At 60.9% G+C, this 25,597-nt stretch overlaps 1 protein-coding gene and 1 long non-coding RNA gene across 3 annotated transcripts; one reads left to right on the top strand and one right to left on the bottom strand.

Moving 5' to 3' along the window:
• Nucleotides 1-22: 22 nt before the first annotated feature.
• On the bottom strand, nucleotides 23-3,164 carry LOC311615764. The gene is made up of 3 exons (XR_014793805.1): nucleotides 2,978-3,164; nucleotides 1,796-1,930; nucleotides 23-109 (listed from the first exon to the last, which is right to left on the bottom strand). It is a non-coding gene; the product is annotated as an uncharacterized lncRNA (long non-coding RNA).
• A 5,259-nt stretch (nucleotides 3,165-8,423) lies between these two features.
• On the top strand, nucleotides 8,424-24,023 carry BGN (biglycan). 2 transcript variants are annotated; one of them, XM_084871125.1, is made up of 9 exons: nucleotides 8,424-8,463; nucleotides 9,007-9,109; nucleotides 18,915-19,163; nucleotides 19,428-19,540; nucleotides 20,342-20,555; nucleotides 21,039-21,149; nucleotides 21,327-21,420; nucleotides 21,505-21,643; nucleotides 22,864-24,023. In XM_084871125.1, exons 3-9 carry the CDS (start codon nucleotides 18,926-18,928, stop codon nucleotides 23,059-23,061), a joined length of 1,107 nt encoding a protein of 368 aa, XP_084727251.1. In that variant the 5' UTR covers nucleotides 8,424-8,463; nucleotides 9,007-9,109; nucleotides 18,915-18,925; the 3' UTR covers nucleotides 23,062-24,023. The 2 variants fall into 2 exon arrangements, with proteins under 2 accessions (XP_084727251.1, XP_084727250.1); XM_084871124.1 differs by lacking the exon at nucleotides 8,424-8,463 and adding an exon at nucleotides 8,474-8,694.
• The last annotated feature ends 1,574 nt before the right edge of the window (nucleotides 24,024-25,597 follow it).

Below are 25,597 nucleotides of genomic sequence, written 5' to 3'. Positions count from 1 at the left end.
CTCATCCTCATCTGCCCTGGCCAGGGTCCTGAAGACCCCAAGCCATCTGGGGGCCAGGCTGGCCTCTGTTGCTCAGAGCAGCATCAGTGCCTGTCATCCACGAAGCATCCTGTCCAAGGGGTGGGTGGGGGGGAGAAGAAGAGATGGTCTTAGCTGGCAGAATAGGCTGACATGGAGGCCTGTGATGCTGGCCCTTTGTCCTGGAGCCGCCCACATCTACCACTGCACCCAGGCCAGGGACACCTTGCTTCACCCTCTTCCCCTGTTCAAGGTCCCTGTTCAAGGTCCCTGGTCCCCCATCCCAGGCACACACCCATCCCCAAGCTAGCCTGTGGGTTCCCAGCTCCCCCAGGCATCCAAGGCTGTGGGATCCAGATGTCCCCGGTGCAACCTGGTGCCAGGGAAGGGTGGGGAGTGGCATCTGCTCAACAACTCTTGGGAAAGGAGCGCTTGGTCTCTGGGAGGCCAGGCCTGGCCCTGGGGATCCAGCAGCCACTGTCCCTTGGCCAAAGTTGCTGACTTGTCTGCCTGGTGGGGGAGGCAGACGCAGACACGGGCCAGCTGTGGTGGTGAGTCCTGCTGAGCCGTGAGGAGAGGACTGGCCAGCTGTGCTGGGTGGGGACACAGGGTCCATGAAGCCCCATGAGATCATTGGAGCGGTTGCCCTGCCCGTGCGAGGGGAGCCACCAGGACTAGGGTGGGGTCACTGGGTCAGCCCTGACAGCTCATGATGCCTCCATACACGGTGCTGAGAAGGACGGAGGGGGAGAGAGGAGGCAGCCAAGTGACAGGCATCAAGGATGCAGTAGGAGCGGGACCGGCCCCAGCCCTCAGCGCTGCTGGCTGTGCAGGGAGTGAAGCAGGAAGGACACCAAGTCCCCACTGCAGAGACCTTGCCCTGCCACTGTCTCCGGCTGTAGTCTGGGCCTGGGAACTGTAAGCATGACATCGGTCGCATTCTGTAGCCACCCACCCCCACCCCCTCTCCCAGTCCTCAACAGACAAAAGGCCAGACTCTGGCAGGGGGTGGAACGAGGCCTGGGAAGCTGGCGGAGTGTTTGCTTTGGACTCATCCCTGCATTCCTTCTCCAACCAGGCCTGGGCCCACAGATATGGCACTTCCTGTTTGGGCTGGGTCAGAGGTCAGCAGCCCTTGAGGCGCTGGCCCTGATGGGGAAGGCTGCTGCTTTCTCAGCTCTCATGACCCCTCCTCCCCACCCCTCCTGTTCTGGCTACCCCCCAGCTGCCTCCTTCTCCACAGACACAGAGGTCAGGCCCCTGGAGCACAGGAACTTGGGGCTGGACAAACCCTCCGCTTCTTCCTCCCCTGAGTGGATGAGGTCCAAGGGCCTGGATAAGAAGGGCAGGGTAACGTGGCTGCCATGTGGGGGTAAGGGCAGAGGTAGGGCAGGGCATGGAGGAGCAGGCAGCCCACAGGTAGTGGCCAGGTTCATTCCACTCCCAGACCGGAAGCTGCTAGGCCTCTGGGGCTGTTGGCAGGTGGGCTGAACCTAGGCCCAGAAGCCAATCCTTTGGGTGACCCCCTGAAGGGAACCAGGCCCAAGGCAGCCGGGACAGCAGAGCCTCCTGGGAAGCCAACTGCTGAGGGGAGGATTAGCCTACACGGAGTTTAGGGGATGGTCAACAGTCCAGCCAGGGACGTCCTAGACAGAACCCAGCCAAGAGAGCGAGTGCAGTGCTGTGGACATCTGGTGGCAGGACCTTGCCTGCCTGTCACCTGGTGCCCGCCTACTCTCCATGCATGCGCCAGCCCCCATCCTCTGCTCACGCATACCTGCATGGGGATAGGTACTGTGTCCCCCTTCAGGGCAGGTGCTGGCTCCATTGGTGGGGATCTGGGGGGACACTGGTAACTGTGATGGTGACTGCAGGGTAGGAGTAACTGGGGTATGGAGGCACTCATCGGCCCCTGGATTGAGACAAGGGTAGGAGGGGTTAGGGGGGTGTCAGTGGGGACTGGGAGGGGAACACAATCTAACAAATGTGAGGAGCGACATGAGGACAGGGAGAAGGGTTGCATTCTTTGGGGTCGGACTGATGTCTCCTCTCAGGGACCTCAATGGAAACTTGCACATCTTGCCCTATGGTAGGGGTGTCGAACTCAATCAGAGAAGGGGCCAAAATCTAAAATCCAGCCTAAATCGCGGGCCAAATGGTTTACTGAACAGTCATAAACTGACAATGTCATAAACTGATAGCGGAGTGCAGTGATGACAGCGCGGTGCGGGCCACATTGCAAGGCCTGGCGGGCTGGATTTGGCCCGCGGGCCTTGTGTTTGACACATGTGCCCTATGGTTTGGCTCAGCGGATAGAGCATTGGCCCACGGACTGAAGGGTCCTGGGTTTAAATCCGGTCAAGTTCATGTACCTCAGTTGCAGACTCGATCCCTGGCCCCAGTCATGACAAGTGCGGGAGGCAACCAATCAACGTGTCTCTCTCACATCGATATTTCTCTCTGTGTGTCTTTCCCCCTCCCTTCCACTCTCTCTAAAAATCAATGGAACAAAATCCTCAGGTGAGGACTAACAAACAATAAATAAACCTTTGCATGTCTGAACCCCTACCCCCAGCCACAGACCCAGAGCCCTGCCCATCGACCTCCAAATTCTCCAACCCGCCTGTTCCTCTCTGTCCCCAGTGCCCTGACTTGAGGGCCAACCTTCGCAGGTCCCCTGCCTAGCCTCCTGCACATCCGGTCCCGTGACCTTCCTGCTGCCTCACACCCCACGTGGAGGCAAGTTTGGTTCCAGCTCCCAAATCCAGAAACACAGGCCCAGGAAGGAGGATACGGAGCAGAGGGAGGCAAAGGATAGACTAGAATCAAAGGTCATATGCCCTAGGCCACGCCTCCGCCACCCTGGCGGCCACCCAGGGCCAGGCCAGGAGACACTAGCTGCAAGGCCCCCATCCCCTGTACCCACCCTCCCCCACTGCCCCCACCTGAGCCCCCTTACCCTGCAGGCAGCTCGCAGATCTGAGCACAGCTCCTAGGGGCTGGCCTCCCCCAGGGAAAGACCATGGGGGCCCCCGGGGTGTCTCACGGCAACTGTGTCTCGCAGGTTTCTAAGGCGATTAGCACAGATGGCTGCCTCCCCGTGGCACAGCCCCTGTCCGCCATCCCTCGTCTGGCCACACCCAGACCGTGCCTCTCTAAAGATAGCTAGTCGTAGGCCAGCCTGCACAGAGCCCCCTTCAGGCCCTGAAATTACAGCCCTGGCAGTGCTGGGCGGAGAGCCACTGTGTGATTATGTCCTCAGGGAAGGTCAAAAAAAGCTCTGGCATAGAGAGTGCCAGCTTTCACCGGCCACACCTCGGCCATCGGCACTGGGAAGCTTCCAGATCGTGGAGGCTCGGCCGCTCCACAACCACTCGGCTCCCCCTTGAGCATGTTAGCACGAGCCTCTCAGGGACTGGTCCCAGACCCCTTCACCCAGAGGGTCCCCTGAGCATAACTTATCCATTCGGGGCTCCTGGATGTCCCAACGCTAGGCTCCAGGGGCCCTGAGGTGGGGGCTGCCCCCCTGGTGACTATGGGCCTGGCCCTCCTCCCCTGCCTGGCCCCTGAGAGTGCAGAGATTGGGGGCGGATGAGGCCTGCCAGCTGTGAGTGTGGCCCACATAAGGCCATGAACTTGAGGACACAGGCTTGGGTTCAGGGGCTGCAGTGCCTGGGAGCCTTGAGGGCTCTCTCAGAGATCTCAGCGGAGTTCAGGACAAGGCCGCTTGCTCAAGAAGTGACCTTGATGTGTGTGTGATGTGTTCCCGCTTGGGGATTTGTCCTGGAGGCTAGAGTGTAAGGGGACTCCCTTGGGCAAGACTCCTTGTGCTGGGCCGGCTTTGCCAGAGTCCTCTGCGGACACTCCGGGGAGGAGCTGGGAGGCAGGAGAGCCGCCTCCTCCTAGAAGCCCTCCATGTGCCCCCTTCCCACGCCAGCACCTAAACCCGTGCTATTTCCTTCGGACCACTCACCGCACTTGGTCTCCATGTTGCTTCTAGTTCAACAGCACATGCACTCTCTATAGAAGTCAAGGCTGGCGGACTCAGTGCCCACGGATGAGACAAAGAGGCAGAGGGGAGACCCGAGAAAGCAGTGCGGAAGCAGAAAGAACAGACAGGGGGAGCGATCTGCAGAGGCAGAAAGAGGCAGGAAGCCAGCCGGACCTAGCAGAGCCAGGAGGCCAGGAAGGCCCCAGAACGAGGCTGGCAGAGGGCCCCTGGAGCTCCACGCTGGCGGCTCTGTCCAGGCCCCAGAGGCTCATGGGACCAGCAGCTGGGTGGGCTGGATTTCAGGGGAAACTCTCACTGCTGTCACCTCTGCAGAGGTCTCCCCCTCTGAGCCCCTGGGCGTCCCACCCACTGGGCTACCTCCCAGACTCCCACGCTCTGCCCTGCAGGCACTAGAACCAAGGCCAGTTTTTGCTCCTACTGGGGACCAACGGCTTGAAACCTGCCCTCCAGGCGCCCCACTTCTCTCCTGGGCCTCCCCTAGCTTTGGAGCCAGCGCACGAACAGCTGCAAACCAGCTGTTGGGGGACAGGCTGCAGCTGACCCCACGCCCTTCTCCACACACAGGCCTATAGGGTGGCAATGGCCTTGGATTGCCCTGTCTGGGGTTTTCCCCGCCCCAGCTATGCCCCTGCCCTTTGCCCCCTCCTACCACCTCCATACTTTGACGCACCTGCCCTGCATTCTGGGGCCCCAGGCTGGTACTGGGCAGTGGGTTGGGGCAGCAGTGACCCCACAAGGGCCATGTGAGAGCAGGCAGCCAGGAGTATGGCCGGGGGGTTTTCCCCGGAAGCCTGACCGGCCACTGGGCTCCTTCTCAGGTCAAATTCTTGGCTCCTTCTGGCAGCAGGGCCTTCTACCCTGTTTCCCCGAAAATAAGACAGTGTCTTATATTATTTTTTTCTCCCAAAGTTGCACTAGGTCTTATTTTCAGGGGATGTCTTATCTTTCCATGTGCTAGGTCTTATTTTCGGAGGATGTCTTATTTTCGGGGAAACACGGTATGAAGGCGCCTGCAGTGGGAGAGGGGAGGGGAGTCTGGGCTGAGTGGCTAGTCGGTTCCAGCAGGATCACCGGGGCCTCTGCAGCCCTTTGGGGGAAGTGTCTAGGCGGGTGTGGCTCTAGGGGGCCTGTTTGGTGGTGTCCCAGAGGCGCGGGGCATGCTGGGAGAGGATCCTGGTCGCCCTTAGGTTCATCCTGATGGGGGGCAGGTTCTGCCTCCCCTCCACCCCCACCCCTTCTCAGGCGCCCACCAGGACCCGGCCAGCACTGTCTGCCTCTCATTCTTCTGAAGCTCAGACAGCTGTGCCCCGGCCTCCTCCGCAGCCTGGGGCCTCAGGAAATGCCTTCTCTTCCTTCCTGCCTGGCCCCCTCAAGGCCTGCCCACCCCTCCCCCCCCAGGCCTCCTCCTGCCTCCTCCCAGCCCTGTCCTTTGGCCTCCCACCAGCCAGCAAGGACATGCTGTTCCCAGTGGGCACCAGCTAGGGTCCAAGTTGTTCCTTTGTTGCAGAGAGAGCTGAGGCCCCGGAGAAGAGGAGGGAGGGGGGAGGGGAGCCCAGGACTTAGGTGCTGCCTGGCTGGTCTGGGAGTGGCCCCCAAATTAGAGGGCCAGGCCCAGTGACTCAGTGGGCCTTGGGCCGGGCGTGCAGTCACGGCTTATTGCAGACTGCAAACCACAGACACGAGAGCCTTCCAGGAACCGTATGCACAGAAATCTTGCCCCGGATGCACCCCCCAATGACAGGGGAGATCTCCAAGGTGCATCTGTGCCCCTTGCAGGGTGCCACCCCCACGCTCCCTCCAGGAAGATGCCAGGCTGTGCAGGGGAGATGGAGGCTGGCCCACCGCTAGGTCTGACCACTTAATTTTAGCGGCACCCTCCTCCCTGCTCCCCAGACCCTCTGCACCTTGCTATGTGTGTCTCCTTCTGCCCCCAGCAAGTCCCTCTCCACAATTCCCCTGGCATCCCAGCCTCCAGCTCAGGGCAGGGTGCAGTAGAGGGCGGCTGGGGGCACAAGGCCACGTGGGGCTCCTTGGGCAATGGACATGCCTTGCATGGGTTTCGTTCCTTTCTTCAACAGCTTTATTTTTTTCAAATATATTTTTTATTGATTTCAGAGAAGAAGGGAAAGGGAGAGAGAGATAGAAATATCCATGGTGAGAGAGAGTCATGGATCGGCTGCCTCCTGCCAATCGAGTTCACAACCCGGGCATGTGCCCCGACTGGGACTGGAACCATGACCTCCTGGTTCCTAGGTCGCCGCTCAACCACTAAGTCTTGTCAGCTGGGCATACACAGCTTGATGGAGATGCAGTTGACATACCATACAGTTCACCTATTTTAAATGTGCCAGTCAATCGTTTTAGTATCGTCACAGAGTGTACAATGTCACCACAGTCCATTTTAGAACATTTTTATCATCTCAAAAAGGAAGTTCATGCCTTTAGCTGTCACCCCTCCACCTTCATTCCCCCGGCCCTAGGAGACCACTCATCTACTTTCTGTCCTTATACATGCGCCCATTCTGAAACTTTCAAGGGGAATCATACAATCGGTGGTCTTTGGCGACAGGCTACCTTCATGGAGCACAATGCTGTTTGTGTGTTTTGGACCCTCTTTCTCCTCCAAAGGGCCATGACTGGGGATGCTGGCACTGGAGGAGGCTACATGGGCCTTGCGATATTAGTCTTGGTCCTGCCAGAGATGTTGGACTACGTCTCCAATAAACAGTGAAAACCACAAGCAAACAAGCAGACAAACTGACTCCCCTTGTCTGGAAGGACGTGAGTTCTTTCCAGTCTCCTGGTCTGGACTGTTTGCATCGGCATTGCCCCCCAAAAGAAGAAGGAGCCAGAGCTCCCAACCCGGACCCTGCTTTGCCCACATCTCCCTTCTCTGTGACTCAGCCTGGAAGCTCCCTGCACGCAGGCGCCACAGCTCGGTCAGGCCACCTTGTGTCCCAAGTCCCCCGAACTGATGTTAATGCAAGAAAGGGGGCCTTGCCCAGCTGGTCTGGCTCAGCGGTTGAGAGTCCATCTCTGAGCCAGAAGGTCATGGTTCGATTCCCTGTCAGGGCACCTGCCCAGGTTCCAGCCTCGATTCCCAATGTGGGGCGTGCAGGAGGCACCTGATCAATGATTCTCTCTCATCATTGATGTTTCTGTCTCCCTCTCCCTCTCCCTTCCTCTCTGAAATCAATAAAAATATATATTTAAATGAGGGGGGGTCCCCTGGGCCAAGCCACTCCCCCAGACAGAACCTTCTAGACCCCACTTGCGTGCCGGCCCTGGGCTGAGCACTGAATAACTGAATGAATGACAGCTGGCCAGACGGGCGGGACCCTCAGACCTCATCCCTGTTCTCCATCCATTGGATCCACCTCTCCTCCGCCTCCCCTCAGCCTCCACCTGCGGAGCTTTTCCTCCCTATACACTATTCTCTTTTGGTTTCTGAGGGATTCTATCCTGTGTTGTGTCTCCTGCCTTAGGGTCTTCCTCTCTCAGCCTCCTAGTTTCTTGTGCAGATTTCAGCATCACTGTCTACCTCGGTTTATTTATTAAATATTATTATTATTTTATTTTATTGGTTTCAGAGAAGAAGGGAGAGGGAGGAATAGAAACACCAATGATGAGAGAGGATCATTGATCGGCTGCCTCCTGCATGCCTCACACTGGGGATCGAGCCCAAGACCCAGGCTTGTGCCCTGATCGGGAATCAAACGGTGACCTCCTGGTTCATGGCTCGGCCCTTAACCACCGAGCCACACTGGCTGGGCCTACCTTGGTTTCTCACTCCCTCTCAACTCTCCCCTTTGTCCCTCAGAAGCTGCTCCGGCAAGAGTCTGCAGTGGCAGCCCGTGAAAGAGGCTGGCTCTGGCCTGGCCCCGCTGCATGCTGGGTACACGGGCCAGGGGAGGAACGGGACCCCAGTGGACAAGGAGGCCTGGACTCCAGCCGCAGGTGGAGCTGGGCCCACAGGGGTCCTCAGGAAGTGGCCACGCTTCCAGTCATGGCTGACAGCCTCTTCCTGGGAAGCTTGGTGGGCCGGCCCAGTTAGTGAGTGGCCAGCACAGAGCTGGAGCCCCAGAGGAAGTGCCCACCCACAGAGCACTTATCACATCCTCGGGGACCTGCACAGATTGAGCAAAAGAATGACTCGCTATGTTCCTTCTCTCTGAATCAGCTTTCCCACTCAGCTTCTCTGCGCTAGGGAGGATCCTCCAAATCTGGGCCGGCCCCTGCCGCCCCTAGCTCAGTCCCATCCTGAGGTCACACAGCTAGGACAAGTTGTCTTTTTCAGGGAAAAACAAAAGGCTGGAATGTGCGGGGGTGGGGATGGGGGTGTCTAGTGCTCCCAGCAGCTTTTCCCAAAATCCACCCAGCTGCCTCCCGGACCACAGAGAAGCACCTCCTTGTTCAGGCCGAAGCTGCCCCAGGTCCTGGGCGGGCTCAGGACAGAATCCCAGGGCCACTGGCTGGACCAGCAACCAGAGGCGGCTGCCCTCCCCCTCCTCTCTCTTTCCTTTCTGCCCCCTTGCCTTCCTCTGCCAGGCCCGGGGCCAGAAAGCCATTTCCCACCCCTTTCTGGGCCTCAGTGTCCCCATCTGGGCAGTGGAAAGTTTGACTCTCTGAGGCCGGGCCTGCCCAGAGACGCCCAGGGTCCTTGTGTGAGTGAGAATGTGTGTCCCTTTCGCTATGTTCCCTCGGGCAGGAAGAGGGGGTGCCGGAGGAGGGGATGTGAGCGGGGAGCCGGGAGTGGGTGCAGCTAGCCCAGCCGTCTACAAGAAAATTGCTCCCTTTGAAGCTGCCAGGGGGGCCTGGAAGCCTGCCCCCCTCCTTCCCTTCCTCCCTCCCTCTCTCCTTCCCTCCAGCCCCCTCCCTCCTTTCCTCCCTCCCCGCCCCCTCCCCGTTGGCCCGCCCGCCCAGCCTTTAGCCTCCCTCCCACCGGCTCTGTCTCCCTCTCTCCACGAACTGCCCAGGAGTGAGCAGCTGCTCTGGACGGCCCAACAGACGGACACACGGACTGCTGGACACTCAAGCCTGCCAGCCAGCCAGCCTGCACCCAGCGCTTCCCCTCCTCAGGTAGGGCCCCCACACCAGCCACTCACTGTCCCCACACCCCACGCTGGCCCTTGGCTGCCCTGGATGTCCCATCCCTGGCTCTGTTGCCCCCTCACCGTTCTCAAGAAGCCCCAGCCCCTGACCTTGCTGCCCCCATGCTGCCCCTCCACGTCCCTATCCCTGTCCCTCCTGCCCCCTTACCACCCTCTCCTGCGGGTTCCCAGGATGCCTGCGGGTTCCCAGGGCACTGCTGCAGCCTCTCCGTCTGTGCCCCTTCGTCGCCGCCCTGTGGCACCCTTGGTCCTTGTCCCAGTTCTGCCTCTGCTCCCCTCACTCCCCTCCCTCTTCCAGGCACCTTCTCCACCCCCCTTTCCTCTCCCCTCTGATCTCACTCAGCTCAGCGCTCTGCCTGCCCTCTCTGCCTCCCCCTCGGGGTTGTTATCCTTGGCTGCGGCCCCAGAGCATCACCAAGGCATGGCTGCATGGCGGGCACTCCGGCTCTGCCAGTGGCCCTCTCTCTCCCTTCGCCGCGAGACCCCGGGTGCACCCTGCACTCCCGCCGGCCTCTCTGTGCTCTGCTCCTCCTGCTCAGCAGAGAAACCTACTTGCTCAGGGTTCCTCCTGGCCCAGGTCGGGAGGCCCTCAGGCCTCAGCAGGAGCTCGGGCCAGGGAGCAGTCCTCGCTGCCCGGGCCCAGGCCCTGGCAGGAGCTCAGAGACTTGGTTCTCCAGGCACCCTGCCCAGATGTTCCTCGCTTACCCACAGGCTGATGCCCTGCCTCTACCTCCTCCTGGGCGAGGTGTGGGTCCATGAGCCCTGGCCTCCAGGGCCCGGGGTGGGGCTGCCTGGGTGACTCAACCCCGTCTCCTCAGAACCCCGTCGGACTGGGACTCAGAGCTGGGGGGAGGCAGAGAGAAACCCGGGCAACTAGGCCATGGGACCCTGGACCAGGCCTGGCTTGGGGCCCTTAAGGTTATGGGGACACTGGAGAAATGTTTGGCTGCTGACCCACTTCCAAACTGGGACCCCATCATCCCATCATCCTAGGCTTTTAGGGATGGGTGGGCTTCAAGGGCTCCCTGACCAGCAAGTAGTTCTGTCCCCCAAAGGCAGCCCAGCCACTTGTGTTTGTTGGGGTGGGGGCATCTTTCGAATGGAGAGAGAGCCCCAGGTCTGAGCAAAGTGTAGCTGGCAGGTTGCCTCTAGGACCCTTTGGGAGGGGAGGAGTGGCTCCTGCGGGTCCCACCCCCATCCCATCCATTGAAGAGAGGGGACTACTGAGGCCCAGAGAGGGACAGGAACCTGCTCACGGTTGCACAGCCATTCAAGGGCAGAGCTGAGGTCAGGACTCAGGGCTTCTGACCGACAAACTCTGGCTGTATTGACCCCATGCCACCCAGGGAATCGTTACAGTCATTTGACTACTGATGGCAATAGCCTGTGGTCAGCAGTACTATGAGACAATCAGGTGAGGGCAGCAAGATCACTGGCCCCTGTCCCGCGAGCTGCCAAGATGGCTGGCAAGGGACCCAGGAGAGGAAGAAGGTAGAACAGAGCTCTCTGGGTGTGCCCCTGAGTGCCCTGGCCGCCCCCCCTCCCTGCGGCATGGGCTGGTGTGGGGCCCGGGCACTGGTTAGTGAGGGTTGCTGAGTGCAGAAAGTCCATGATCCTCCAGGGCGGAGCAGTGGGTGGCATCGGGTGGGGCAGACCTCACTTAAGCCAGAGAGATTGTTCCTGAACAATCTTCAGAAGAGCCACTCAGGTTGCGGCTGCGGTCAGTGCCATCTGTCCTCAGGAGGCTCCTGCCTCTGGGCCCTCACCCCGCCCTGGCCTGCCAGCTCACCGCCCTTACGGCCTTCCTGGGGCCAGGACAAGCTAGAGATGCTCGGGCCTCCCTCAGCACCAGAGAGGAAGGTTCCCAGGGGGTCTGTGTCCAGGAGTGCATTCAAGCAGAATGTGTTTCCCCGAAAATAAGACATCCTCCGAAAATAAGACCTAGCGCAACTTTGGGAGAAAAAATTAATATAAGACACTGTCTTATTTTCGGGGAAACAGGGTACCTCCTCCGGGGTGAGGTGTGGGTCCATGAACCCTGGTCTCCAAGGCCCCAGGGTGGGGCTGCCCGGGCGGCTCAACCCTATCTCCTCACAACCCCATTGGATTGGGACTCAGAACTGGGGGGAAGCAGAGAGAAACCTGGGCAACTAGGCCATGGGACCCTGTGCCAGGCCTGGCTTGGGGCTCTTAAGATTATGGGGACACTGGAGAAATGTTTGGCTGCTGACCCACTTCCAAACTGGGACCCCATCATCCCAGGCTTTTAGGGAGGACTTCAAGGAATCCCTAACCAGGCGAGTGCTCCCAGCAACGCGCTGCTGCCTGTGCCATCCGCACCTGGCAGAGCTGCCTCCAAACTGTAAGGACCAGCTTGGGAACCAGGAGCGGAGAGGACTCCGGTGGCAAGCCAGCCTCACGGTCCAGCTGCCCACGGGGCCACCTTCAAACCCAAGGACCCTGTTCCAGTGGATGTGAACCTCCCGCTACTTTTGTGCTCTGCCTGCCCTGGAGAAGTGGCCGGGGTCTCTGCGTAGTAGATGGGGAGTCTGAGGCCCCACCCCTTTGCCCCTGGATCTGGTGGCAGTTCCGCGTCAGTCCATTTTAGGGGCCCAGAAAGTTGGGGTACAACCCTCTGATCGGTGTGCGTGGTGACTTGCAACAGTCAACCCAGTAGGAGAACCCCACTGTGGCCCTGACCCATTGGAGGGGGAAGGAGAAGAGGAAAGGGGGCCTATGTAAGACCAGAGTCTCCTTCGGCAAGATTCTGCAGTCACTAGAGGCCACGGAGTGTCTCTTTCGGTGACAGTGTCAAGTCCCCAGAGGAGGGAGTTGTCATGAGCCCCAAAGCGGGGGTCTGTAAGCAGGGCCTTCCAAGATGGCTGCTTCCCCCCACCCACACCCTGGCCTCTGAAGCCCCACCCACTGGGCTGCTATCCTGCAGGCGGCACATCCGGGGCCCCTCACCATCCTTGCCCATCCTGATTGTTAACAAGGTCTTCCCAGGCCCACTGAGACTTCATCCTGCTCCCCCTGGTCAGGTACCCCAGAGTCGGAGAGCCTGGGCCCTGCCAGGAGCTGCTCCAACCCACCACGCCTGTCTGTCTGCCCTGCTGCTGGGAGGGGACACGCTAGCCCAAGACTTGCCCCAAACTGAGGGGCTAGGAGGTGACAGAGTGCCCTGCTGTGAGCCATGGGGTGGGAATGAGCCCCTGCTCTCCCTGAAGGCAAGCAGATCCGGGCCCTGCCAGCTCTGCCCCCTCCCTCCCTCCCCTCCCTCATGTCCTCTTTGGCTCCCACACTGGGCCAACCACAGAACCCTCTCTGTACATCCTGTCTTAGGGGAAGCCAGTGGGCTGTGGGGGTTGTGCTGGGGGGGGGGGGGTCTGCTCAGTCCTGCCCCAGCCCCATGGACCGGTCCTTCTCCAGCTTTCTAGACCAGCTCCATCCTTCCACATAGGAACATACAGCCCGAGTGTCCCAGGGCATCCTGGAAGCCACCCCAGCCCTACTCCATGAGCCTCTTCCCCACCCTCTCTGCTCCGGGTGGGGGTAGCTCCTGGAGGGGCTGTGGAGGGCACCTTTTTGCCCAGAGTCCAGCAGCCTCCTCTCCCAGCACGGCCTACAGAGGAGCAGCACCAGCAGCACCAGCGAAAGTTTGGGGACTCCCATTTGCCCCCACCCCCACCCCCCGTGGTGACACATCTCTTAGGTTTAGGGGGCGGAGCGCTGGGAGAGAGTCTGACCTCACCCCTGCTTCTCCCTGACCAGCTGCCTCTAGGAGGTCAGATGGCACAGGGGGATACAGCAGACAGAGGCCCCTGGGGATTGGGGGAATAGAAGCAGGGTTTGAAGGCGGGGGGACAGAGGGCAGAGAGAGGCTGGCTCTGACAGCCCTGACTCTGGAGACAAGGGAAGTCCCGAGGCAGAGGAGGGTCTGACTTTGATCCTCTCAGAAGTCTGAGTCCCAGCTCAACCTTCATTCCGGTCCCCTGGGCCTCGGAGGCCGCCCCGATACAAGGAGGCCTGATGCAGGGAACCTTGTGAGCGGCTGAAGGTGAACAGGTCCTGGCTGCCAAGGGCTGGGTCCCGCCACAGCCGGGGTCCCTGGGAGAGAGTTGGAACCCCGGTACAGGGAAGGGCTGTGGGGAACCCTGGGCCCAGGAAGGGAAGGGGCTACAGACCTCCCTCCGGGGTGCCTGGCAGCTCTCCTGGCCTGGGAGTCAGGCCAAGCTCCCTTGCCCTGGCCTGGCTCAAGGAGAAAATGAGGCAGGCAGGGACCCAGGCTCTGGTAGGCAGGCAGAGAGCATCGCCCTGGGGGGTCTGGCGCCTGCTGGCACCTAAAATGCTCAGGGGAACTTCCCCGGCCCACCAGGGTGATGGCTTTTGCAGACAACTTCCTTGTAGACTGAAGCAGAGCTGGCCTTGTGAATATACTTGGGCCAAAGCAGTGCCACCTGATCCATGGACGAAGAGGGTAGGCCCCTCGGGCAATGGGGAGCTATGGATGGTGGCAGCCAGAGAGAGGTGCTACGATCCTAAAGGATTTCTGATGCAAGCAAGGGGGCGCGGGGCTGTGCTTTCCAACCACCTCATGTCCCAGCTGGGGCGAGGGAGCTGCCAACGAGTCTTCTCCAGGGACCCCAGGGGCTGGCCCAGCCCCTACGCAGCCCAGAGAGCGTGGGATACTGCGGCTCTGGGGCCTGCAGCAAAGTCTGCAATTGATGGCAGAGGGTGGGGCGAGACACATGGGTGGAAGACAGTCAGACAGCGAAGTCCCAGCTCCCCCGTTTCCTCACTGGGTGGCCTCGGGCAAGCTCGGAGCCTCATCTTACCCATTCAGCAAGCAGTAAAAAGCTGGGCTGCCTTCTATGGTCATTGGGAAATCATTTGAGTTTCCTGCCCCGCCCTGGGAGGGGCTAGTATCCTCCCCTTTCCTCAAAGATTCTATTTTTTAAAAATATTCTTATTGATTTCAGAGAGGAAGGGAGAGGGAGCGAGAGTAACATCAATGCTGAGAGAGAATCATTGATCGGCTGCCTCCTGCACGCCCCATGCTGGGGTTTGAGCCCACAACCCAGGCACATGCCCTGACGGGGAGTCGAACCCTGACCTCCTGGTTCATAAGCTGATGTTCAACCACTGAGCCACACCGGCCGGGCTCCTCAAAGATTCTAGAACACGGTGAGGAGCTCAGGATTTTTTCATCAGTGGGAGGAGGAGGAAGGGCACACAGCTTAGGTGCAGAAGGACCAGGGAACTCGGGACCCCTGGCTGACGCAGGTTGACCCTCTTGCTTTTCTCCTGGCAGGGTGGGGGCAGGCAGGGTTGGCTCTCCTCGCCATTAGGGGAGGGGAGTCTGGTTTGGCCAACACCAGCTGCCTCCCCCCTTCCCCGTGCAGCCCTTTGCAGCCAATGGGCTGGCTTCCTGCAGCCTCTGACACCATGTCCAGATGGAGTCTGGCTGTCCTTGGAGACCCAGCTCTGTCCAGTCACCCCAGCAGCGCCAGGGCCACAACAGGAAGGAGCTGACCTGGCGAGCCACACGTGGGCATCTGCTCCCCTTGTCGCCTGAGGGCATGCTGAGACAATGGCGGTGGGCTCAGGGTGGCTGGGACACAGACACAGACAGGGTGGGGCTCAGGGACCACCCCCTCCACACCCCAGCCAGCAGCAGAGTCATCCCCACGGCACGCACACGTGGGCTTCAGCAGATCCATGGGGGGTACATGTGCCCACTCTCTGTTTGACCCCAAGCGCAGACTAGAGTTTTTGGGAGTCTGGGGGGCCATAGGGAGCACCCCAGGGTCAGCCTGGGTAGCAACCCTGCCTCTTGCCTGCTGGTTGAAGCTGGGCCCCGAGGGTTTGGTGAACAGGGTTGAGTAGGGGAGGAAGGTCACCCTGAATCACCTCCCCCCACCCCACTCCGCACACCTCACCCATGCAGTCCCAGGGACCTGGCAGGGCTGAGTGGAAGGTGGCACACGTGTCAGAATTCAGGTCGGGTGGCTCAGTGGGATCAGACACAGCGGGCTGGGGCCCAGGGAGAGCGCCCGGAGTCTAGGACTTGGCAGCTGTGGGCTGCACCTCGGCCGGCGAGCTCCCAGGGCCTGCCAGACCTCAAGTCCTGCTCCTGCCGCCCTTGGCCTGGCCTGAATGCCTGGCACGGCCTGTCCATGTTCTCAGAGGCTGCCAATGTGTCTTGTTTGGCTGCGACCTGGAGCAATCCTGCTCGGAGGACTGTTCCGACTTCCAGAGGGCCAGACAAGAAGGGCCCTATTGGGTCCGAGGCGCAGGCTCCAGGAAGCCCGGCCTCCTCCCTCGCTCACACCTGTGGGCGCCAGGCTGAGGCCTCACAGCCATTACCACTTCTTTCCTTTGCTCTCTGGAGGAGGGGGGGTCCAGAGAGCTCAGAGCCTGCTTTGATGGGGCTGGAGGCCCTCCCTGAAGTCCTGGGGACATGCCTGGGGAACGGGGGGAAGGGTGGGAGATGAAGGGAAACTGAGGCCCAAAGGCCCCGGGTGGTGTGGGGAGGTGGCGTTGGGGGGACTTGTTGTGATTCTCACACCATCTGTTCATGGGGGGCTCCCACTTCCTGGGCTTTGACCTTCCTGCCTCCTACATGTGTGTGTTCCTGAAAGGGGTGGGGGCGGGCAGTGTGAGCTGATGGGGAAGGAGGCATAGGCACCCTTAAACTGGGGCAGCTGGGCCTGTCTGCCTCCCCGCAATCCCCCACCCTGATCGCAGTCCCCCACCCTGATCGTCAGCATCCTGCAGGGAATGCCCCAGGCTCTGCCCTGCCCACGCTGGGCCAAGCCAGCCACCCAGAGACCCCAGTCCTTCACGGGGTGCTGAGAGGCCAGTCGAGGCCTGGAAGTTCAGGTCCTGGAGTTGCCTGAGCCGGGCCCTCTGGTCTCAGACTGAGTGACTCGGGGGGGGGGGGGGGGGGGGAATCTGTTCCCCTTTCTAGGCCTCAGTTTTCTCTCCCATAAAATAGAGGTCCTCATTGCGCAGGACACAGGGAAGCCTTCCCCTGGGCACCCCCTGAGGCCCCTTCCTGGCTCCTTCTGCCTCTAGGGGGGGTCTCTGGCCGCCCCCTGCAGGCACGCTGTCCAGCCAGCCCCCTCCCCTCTGCATAGTTCTGGCGGAGTCCTATGCCAGGCCCTCGAGGGGAAATGAGGGCTGTGCCGGGAAGCCCGCCCAGCCTCCACCCGCCAGCCTGCCCACTGCCTGGGCCCAGCCAGGAACCGGGGAGAACCAGCCAAACCTTGTCCTCAGCCTCTGTCACGGGGCCCTGGTGTAGGGCCTCCAAGCCCGCAGCCTCCCTTCCCCTCAGAGTGTGTCTGTGCTGGAGCAGGGCTGGACCCAAGAGGCAGTGGCGTCGGGCAGGGTAGCTTTGAGCTGGCACAGCCCCTCCAGAGCCCCGGCCCCCAGGGCAGGGCCCGGGCAACCCCTTGTGCCTAACCATCCTCTGCCCCCATGGAGGGGCCAGACACCAGGGCAGATGTGCCCTGTGGACATCCCAGCTGTCTCCAGCTCCAGGCTGCACTGGGCCCATCTGCTCCCACCTCTCCCCATCCAGACCCCCCCACCCCAACCCTACCTATCAAGGTTGACTGTGCATCCCAGAGAATTCCAAGACTCTTGCTGGGCATTCCAGCCCTGACTCATCCCCCTTGTAAGGGAGAAGCTTTGGCAGGGGTGCCAGACAAAGGGGGGAGCAGTCTCCTCCCTCTCTCCCCTTCCATCTTCTCTCCCGCCTTCGTCTTCCCCTTCCTGTTCTCTCCCACTGCTCCTCCTCCTCTCCGCCTGGTCCTGAGGAGCCAGTGGCACCTGGGCAAAGGACCTGAGCAGGGGTAACAGGCCCAGGAGGCCTAGACCCACGCCACTCTGTCCTGAGAGTTGCAAACTCAGGGGAAGAAGGAGGGACCCGCTGTCCAGGTAGGCAAGCCCCAGGCCTTCTCCCTACCCTGAGCCAAGGCCTTCTGGGGGTCCCCTGAGTCAGCATGGCCAACCTGGGGCTGGCAGAATCCGGTGCAAGCCAGAGAGGCTGGCTGCTGCCCCAGTATGGGGGATGCTCACTTTGCTGTGTGACTTGGGGTAGGCAGGCAGCTTCTCTGAGCCTGCCACCAGGGGGCCATGCACCCAGGAGGGCGGTAGGAGCCTGGCTGGGGCCCTCCAAGGCTGGCTCTGCAGCTTAGTCAACAGAACCTTGGCCTGGACTCCGCCTGTCATCCCTCCTCAGCTGTATCCTCAGGCACCAGGGGAACCGAGGCGGGCCACGTGACCTGGGGTTGCAGGAGTCCTGGAGGGTACAGCAAGACAGGGATGGCTGAGAATCTAAGGGTCACAGCTGTGTGCCCAGGCCTTGAGCTGGCCCCAGGCACCACCCGGTAGCCAACCCAACCCCACGTCCAATGGGCCTGCCCAGGAGAGCAGTAGGTGGGTGCAAGCTGCTCCAAAGGTGCTGGCCTAGAGCGGGCAGAACCCTCCACCCCCAGGCCTCCCTTCCACGTCTGCAGCCCGCATCCAGGCTCACTGATGCTCCAAACAGCCCCTCTCCTGGCCAAGATGGGCACCAAGTGAGGGCCTCCCTGGGTGGGGCAAGTTTGGGTCTACAGGAGGCATGGGCCGTCGCTGGTCCTCCCACCCCTTACCCCCCACCCCAAAGCTGTGAGGCAAGCAGTGGGGAGGACACTCTGATTCCTGTTGAACAGATGGGGAAAATGAGGCTGGGACCTTTCCAGGAAATCCTTGTAAGTGGGAGAGATGGGAGAGGCATGGGCCCTGGCTCCTGCCTGGTACAGAGCCTTTGAGAAGAGCAGCCTCTGGCTGGGGGCAGCCTCTTCTGGAGGAGGAAGGAGGCAGGCCCCTGTGGATGCTAGGGGCAGGCTCAGGCACAGAAGTGCCCCACCCCCACCTCCCTGCCCAGCCTCGGGGCCTCCAGACAAGCCTGACCCTGTTCACCACCCTGCTGGCAGTCTGCTCCACTTGTGGTAGGGTGAGGGGGTCCAGGGGCCTGCACCCTGGGCAGATGGAAGGGTGAGAACCCCAGGACTCTACGAGCCCAGCCAGGGGAAGGCTTGTGGGCCAGGTGAGGAAGCCGAGGCCCCGGGGGACAGTGGGGAAGTGGATGAGGGGGCTGTGCCCCGAGGAATGCCCCTCTCTTTCTCCTCCTGCCTCTGGAACGAGCCCAGGTCTTGGCCCAGCGTGCCCAGCCTGGTGCCTTGGCCTCTTGGCTTTTGTAAAAAAAGATGTGGGTGCGCTGCAAGGTGGGGGGCTCAGTCAGGAAAGGAAGCGACTCATAATCCCTTAACTCAACCCCGACTGCACCCACATTGCCTTAAGCTTGTGGGATTGGCCCGGGGCCACAGTGGTATCTTCAAAGCGTGTGGGGGGCAAATGATTGGGTTTCTCTCTCCGCCTCCTCCACTCGCCTCCCTGACCCCCCAGGCAGCTGCTCGCTGACTCAGAGCGGGGGAAGGAGGGTGCCACAGACTCCCTAACTAGGAAGACATTGCAATTCCACTGAAGTCTTGCCTGGGAGCAGAGGGGAGCGGAAGGAGGTGCCCCGATTTTGCCAGGTGCCTCCTGCCTGCCCACAGCCGTTATCTCTGCCACTCGGTCCCCACTGATGGATGGGGGACACGATGCCAACACACACCGAACCCCAGCCCCTGGTGTGGGGAGGGTGGCCGGGGAAAGGGCCGAGAGGATGGGTGTGGGTGCCGGCTGGGCCCTCCTGATGGCCCCTTCTTGCCCTGGCCCACTAGGCACGTCCATCATGTGGCCCCTCTGGCTCCTCACGTCCCTGCTGGCCTTGAGCCAGGCCCTGCCCTTCGAGCAAAAGGGTTTCTGGGACTTCACCCTGGATGACGGGGTGCCCATGCTGAACGATGAGGAGGCTTCCGGTGCCGACACCTCGGGAGTCCCAGACCTGGATGCCCTCACGCCCACCTTCAGCGCCATGTGTCCTTTCGGCTGCCACTGCCACCTGCGGGTGGTTCAGTGCTCGGACCTAGGTCAGTCTCCGGGCCGTGGCGGGAGGGGTGCGTGGAGGTGTGGGCACAGAACGAGTGCCCCTAGCAAGGGGACACACCTCTGTCCTGTGGGATGGGCGTGGGAGGATGGGGGCGCAAATGGGTGACCCTAGACAGGCTCTGGAATGCTGATTGCAGTGTGGGCGGGTGGCAGTGGCGGGGGCGGGGTCCCTGGGTGCCCTCTGCTCTGAGCCTCTCGGAGACGTGGCCTGGGCTCACATGGGTGACAGCGGTGCTGGTCCCCAGGTCTGAAGTTTGTGCCCAAGGAGATCTCCCCCGACACCACACTGCTGGACCTCCAGAGCAATGACATCACTGAGCTCCGGAAGGACGACTTCAAAGGCCTGCAGCACCTCTATGTAAGCCCGCCCTGTCCCTTAAAAAAAAAAAAAAAAAAAAAAAAAAAAAAAAATATATATATATATATATATATATATATATATATATATATATATATTTCAGAGAGGAAGGGAGAGGGAGAGAGAGAGAAACATCAATGATGAGAGAAAATCATCGATTGGCTGCCTCCTGCACGCCCCACACTGGGGATGGACCCCGCAACCCAGGCATGTGCCCTGACCAGGAATCAAACCATGACCTCCTGGTTCATAGGTCGATGCTCAACCACTGAGCCACATTGGCCGGGTCCACCCCACCCTTTCAAAGGGCCTTGCAGCTAGGAGTGGATCCAGATGGGGGTGTGGGTGTATACTTGTGGAGTGCAAGAGGGACCTGGGAACTGTGGGTTCCTGAAAGGAGTCTGAGGTTGGCATGGAGGGAGTGCCAGGGTCAGGGTCACGTGCATGGGTGTCAGCAACCAAAGGGCAGGACGGGATCACTCAGCTTAATCCCCTTTTTGGCTGGAAACTTTATTGATTTTTCGCAAGAACATATTTCATTGTAGCCTAGGGTATAAGTGGAGAAACTGAGGTTCATAGAAGTGCTGGGCCACGCTAGGCAGTAGTGGCATCACCTGACTCCGAGCTCTGTGCTCTGCGCTCTGCCCACCCAGCTGGGCCTCAAACACCTGTGAAGTCCCAATGATAGCCACTTACTCCTGCTGTCTCTGCCTCTGCCTCCAGGAGGGAGAGAGAGGAGAGGGCTGGGTGGGCCAGGAAGCTGGGCCTTCACCTCCAATGACGTCCACCCCACCCCCTCAGGCTCTCGTCCTGGTGAACAACAAAATCTCTAAGATACACGAGAAGGCCTTCAGCCCCCTGCGGAAGCTGCAGAAGCTCTACATCTCCAAGAACCACCTGGTGGAGATCCCTCCCAACCTGCCCAGCTCCCTGGTGGAGCTCCGCATCCATGACAACCGCATCCGCAAGGTGCCCAAGGGCGTGTTCAGTGGGCTGCGCAACATGAACTGCATCGGTGAGTGTGGCCCTGGCCCAGAACAGCCCCCGTCCCGGTGGCTGTCAGGAAGGGTCAGGGACTGGGACTGGGACCTCTTCCGGTCAGAATGGGTCTCACAGAACGTTCTGGAGCCTTGTCTAGGGGCATGCCCCAGAGCAGCCTAACAGGGTGAAGAGAAATCAGGGGACTGTAGAGAGAGGGAAGGGAAAGGACGAATGTCACGAGATAGCCAACCAGGGCCTGCCATGGGCTCACCCTTTCCTCTTGCTCCCCCTGCCCACTGAGCCCGATGCAGGGCTAGTCCCCTTGGGGGCTAGTGATCTTGAACAGCAATTTGTCCCATAAATCAGTGGTTGCTTTCAGGGGGAAATAGAGGGGCTGGCAATTGGCAGGGTTCATCAGGCCAACCCAAGCCAGGAGGCCAGCAGGCCCCAGGGTATACGGGCAGCAGCTCAAGCTCCATCCGCTCTGGCTCCGGGGCTGAGGGGGCCTCTCTCCTAGAGATGGGCGGGAACCCCCTGGAAAACAGTGGCTTTGAACCTGGAGCCTTCGATGGCCTGAAGCTCAACTACCTGCGCATCTCTGAGGCCAAGCTCACCGGCATCCCCAAAGGTAGGAACACAGCCTTTTCCTCCCACGCTGGGCAGAGCTGGGGGTCTAGAGCCTTCTAGAGCCACCTGGTCTCCTTATAGGGAGGACTTCAGTGGGCCTCCCTTCCCTCCCCCCACCCCACACACACACAGCAGCAGCCACACCCTCCTGCATTCATTCCATTCATTGTCCCGGCAGACCTCCCCGAGACCCTGAATGAACTCCACCTGGACCACAACAAAATCCAGGCTATTGAGCTGGAGGATCTGCTCCGCTACTCCAAGCTGTACAGGTGTGCTGGGGCCCAGGCGGGGGGCCCACCCCTCAGCCCTCTTCTCCTCTGGCCTCTCAGTACATCTCCTCCTTCCGTTTGCAGGCTGGGCCTGGGCCACAACCAGATCCGCATGATCGAGAACGGAAGCCTGAGCTTTCTGCCCACCCTGAGGGAGCTGCACTTGGACAACAATAAGCTGTCCAAGGTGCCTGCTGGCCTTCCGGATCTCAAGCTACTCCAGGTGAGAGCTGGGTAGGGGAGAGGGGTGGGCAACCCGGTACCAAGGCAGCCCATGTCCCCAGGCCAGTTCCTTGGCTTCCCTGCCCCTCCCGATTCGGGCCCCAAGTAGAGAGTGGAACAGGAACTCGCTGTACAAGAGGCAGCTGCATGGTCTGGCCACTTACTCCTTCTCCCTCCGCCTCTGCCTCCTCATCTGGAAAGGAGCAGTCACGAGTCTGTGCTGAGGAAGAGGGGGAGGACGGCAGGGCAGCAAAGGAGGGTGGGGTGGGCTGGAGAGAGGTTGTGACAGATAAGCTGGAGGTGGCCTGGTAGATACTGGAGCTGAAGGTCTCCCAAGACGGCAGTTTCTGGGAGGTCGGGGAACAGGAAGGGCCTGGGAATGAACAACTACGTGCCAAGATAGGGATAGCCCAAGGCAGGAAGTGGGCTGATGGGGTGGTGGTGCAGGGCCTTGCCTGGAGTTCTGTTCCCTAGCTTAGTTTCCAGTCAAGGAGTGAGCTTGGTCTTGCCCAGCCCTGCTCTGGCCCCTCAGACTCTTCCTCAGCCCCATTCCCACGGTTGTCCAGCCAGAGCTCGGCTTGCGTGGCAGTCCAGCTGCAGCAGGCGCGGTGCAGGCAGTGCTGGTCTGAGCGCGCCCTCTAGTGGCCAGTTCCTCTCTGCTTCTAGAGGGCGCTTGTTGCACACAAGCGCCTCTCCTGGTCATTGGACGTCATACCACCCACACTCCTGTCTGCTCAGCCCTCCCCTAGAGAGGGGCTTCAGGGAGTTGGGGGAGGCTGATGGAGGGCAAGTGCCTCTGAGGACCGGGAGGAAAAGGAAATTACCCTGAAAGTTCTTCCTCCTGTCATGCCCCGGGGTCCCTGGAATGAGAGGCTGAGAGGGCCAGGCCGGGAGGGAGTTCGGTGAACCCAGAGGGAAGGCCAGGGACCCTCTGGGAGCCCAAGGTGCCATCTTTTCTGCATGGACCCCTCCACCCCATCCCCCACCCCCACCCCCATGTGCCCGTCACCTCCCTCCCACCACAAACCCACCTGAACCCCTCATCCCAGCCCCTGGTCACACACATGTCTGACCACCGTACTCCAGCCTTGGTTTGCTCCTCCTGCTGGATGCAATGCAATGAAGTAGTGCCCAGGTGGCCGCCAGGCCAGATTCGGCAAAGGTGGTTGGGGTGGGGGGAGGGCACTGGCGCTGAACCTAGGCCACGCCCCTCTGCCCCAGGTGGTCTACCTGCACTCCAACAACATCACCAAGGTGGGCGTCAACGACTTCTGCCCCATGGGCTTTGGGGTCAAGCGGGCCTACTACAACGGCATCAGCCTCTTCAACAACCCTGTGCCCTACTGGGAGGTGCAGCCAGCCACCTTCCGCTGCGTCACCGACCGTCTGGCCATCCAGTTTGGCAACTACAAGAAGTAGAGGCAGCAGCAGCCTTGCGGTGGCCTGGGCCGAATGTCCTGAAGGCTGAGGCAGAGCGAGGGAGCCAAGCCAGTGCCCAGCTGCACCCAACCCAGCCCCCCTCCAGCCCCAACCCGCCCCCCCACTCGCTGCCCCCTGACACCTTCGCCCTGGTTCCTAAGCATGCAGGTGGGGCACCAGGCCCAGACCCCATCACAAGTCCCCTTGGCTTCAGAGCTGCCCCTCCCCCCACCATAGCCATTCAGAGGGGCTCCCACCAAATTTGCTTTCATTTCACCCTGAAACCAAATTGTCTGAAGCTCCAATCCAGGGAAACCAGTCCCGTGGTCTGGGGGACGGGAGGCGATGAGCAGGGATGGAGATAGCAGACCCCTCCGAGCCCACCGCGCCTGCCTGGGGCACATTCCTCCTTCACATGAACTTGCGGCTTCCGGCCCTCATTGGCCTGGTCTGCCATCCTTGGCCCCCAATGGGCCCTCACCTTTATGCAAGTTCATGGCCCATTCATTGGAGCTTCCTTGCTCTACTGACTCTTAGACCAGTGTCCCCCCCCCCATCCTTGGGCTAGATCTGGTCTCTGTCACAATGGGCCTCTGCCCAGTTCCCACCCAGGCAAGCCGGTGGGTGGGGTGCAGCTGCCCCCCACACCAGTCTTCCCTGCCCAGGTCTCTCCCCTAAGCCTGGGCCTGCAGGCGGCAGATGGAGGTGCTGCCCTCTCTAGTCACGAGGGGAAGCACTGGGCTCAGTCAGACCCCGGAAGTCAGGCCCCCAGGAGGGGCCCAGCATCCCACCTGAGTCCCAAGCACGCTTTTCATTGTCCCCCTTCCCCCATGATGGCTACGTCTTGCATTTCACCCTGAAACCCCCGCCTCACTCCCGGCCCTTGGTGTGGGGTTTCAAGCTTGAGGAAGGGCTGCTTCTGAGGTCGGATGCTGTCTTTCAATTAAAGAAACACTGTGCAATATGGCTCTATGTGTCGTTGTTCTCAGGGTGGCACTGGGGGGCGGCCACTCTGGCCTGCTGCCCGGCTCTGCCTCTCTATGCCCCCTCCAAGCCTGGGGTTTTGTCTTTGCTGCTTTCCCTGAAGGTCCTGGGCACCTCCAGGTGTGGGGCTGTACAAGAGGCCCTGGTGACCAGGCAGGAGGCCACGGCCTGGCCCCTTTCCCTCCCTTCTAGGCACTTCTACTGCCCCAGCTGTCCTTAGAGTGGGCTCCTGGAGTAGCCCACCCCGGTGGCATCTGCCCTCTCAGAGTGGAGTGTTCGCCAGGCACCTGCAGGATGCAAGGCACCAGGCTAGACCCCTTCAGGGAGCCAGGAAGTCCTAAGGGTCCCCTGATTGCCCCTCTTTTTTAATATATATTTTTATTGATTTTAGAGAGGAAGGGAGAGGGAGAGAGAGAAGCATCAATGATGAAAGAGAATCATGGATGGGCTGCCTCCTGCACGCCCCACACTGGGGATCATGCCTGCAACTGAGGCATGTGCCATGACTGGGAATCGAACTGTGACCTCCTGGTTCCTAGGTCGACGCTCAACCACTGAGTGACACTGGCCAGGAGCCCCATTGTCCCTCTTGATGGGCTCCTGTGTCAGCACCAGGAGGCGCACTCCGGGGCAGGGCAGCGCTCTGTGTGCTGCGTGCGCCCACCTGTGCTGGCCTGGCCCAGGTTCCCAGCACAACCTCCACCCCGTAAGGCACACCGCATGCCAGCTGAGCCACGCCCAGGCTGCAGTGTGCTGGCACCGGTCCCAAGAGAAGATCCAGAGCACAGCCGGGAAATCCTGCTCACTGGACACGGGGGGGGGGGGGGGGGGGACAGTCCCCAGAGCAATGCCCTCTTGGCATGCCCAGAAGGCCGAGGTGGCGGCAGGCTGGATCCTGGCTGCTCTTTCTTTGTGCTACGTGAGGGGGCTCTGTCTCTAGCGGTGGGGCCCAGGGCTTCCCGGGGCAGCCACAGGCCACTCACAAAAATAGAGCAGGCAGGGCCCACTGGGAGTGGCAGCCCAGGAGAGGAACCCGGAGACTCAGCACATGCGGCCACCTGCCCTTCCACCTGGCCTGGCACCGGGACACCCGGTGTCTCCAGGTTTCTCCTTTTGGGGATGGGAGGCACTGCTCGCAGTGGCAGCCCGGCGATAGAATGTCACCCGTCGGCATCATAGCACTATTCTGGGCCATGTGCTCCACAGCCCAGCAATCTCTGCTGAGCTGGGCAGGCTCAGGGCAAGGGCACTGGCCCGGGGCCAGGAGTCAGGGCCTCGGTCAAGTCCCCTCGCTGGCTGGGAGGAGGGGCAGCCGGCACCGGGGCCTGGTGGAGCCAGAAGCCTGGAGCCCTCGGGCCCTTTCTCTGTGTGCTGGTCTTGGCGCCTGACCTGTTATGCGGGTCCAGCACAGCCCCTCCCCCCTGTGGGTCTCTGTCTTCTCACCCTCCTTTCTTTCCTCCCTTCTTCCCTCCCTCCCTCCTTCCCAGCCTTCCTGCCATTCCTTTCCTCTATTCCTCCCTCTCACTGGGGATGCAGGTGCCACAAGCCAAGG

The sequence above is a fragment of the Pipistrellus hanaki genome (assembly GCF_964339955.1).
Source record: "Pipistrellus hanaki genome assembly, chromosome: X".
Classification (NCBI taxonomy): Eukaryota; Metazoa; Chordata; class Mammalia; order Chiroptera; family Vespertilionidae; genus Pipistrellus; species Pipistrellus hanaki.
Note: the sequence above shows the minus strand (reverse complement) of the source record. Positions and strands in the feature narration are given on the sequence as shown.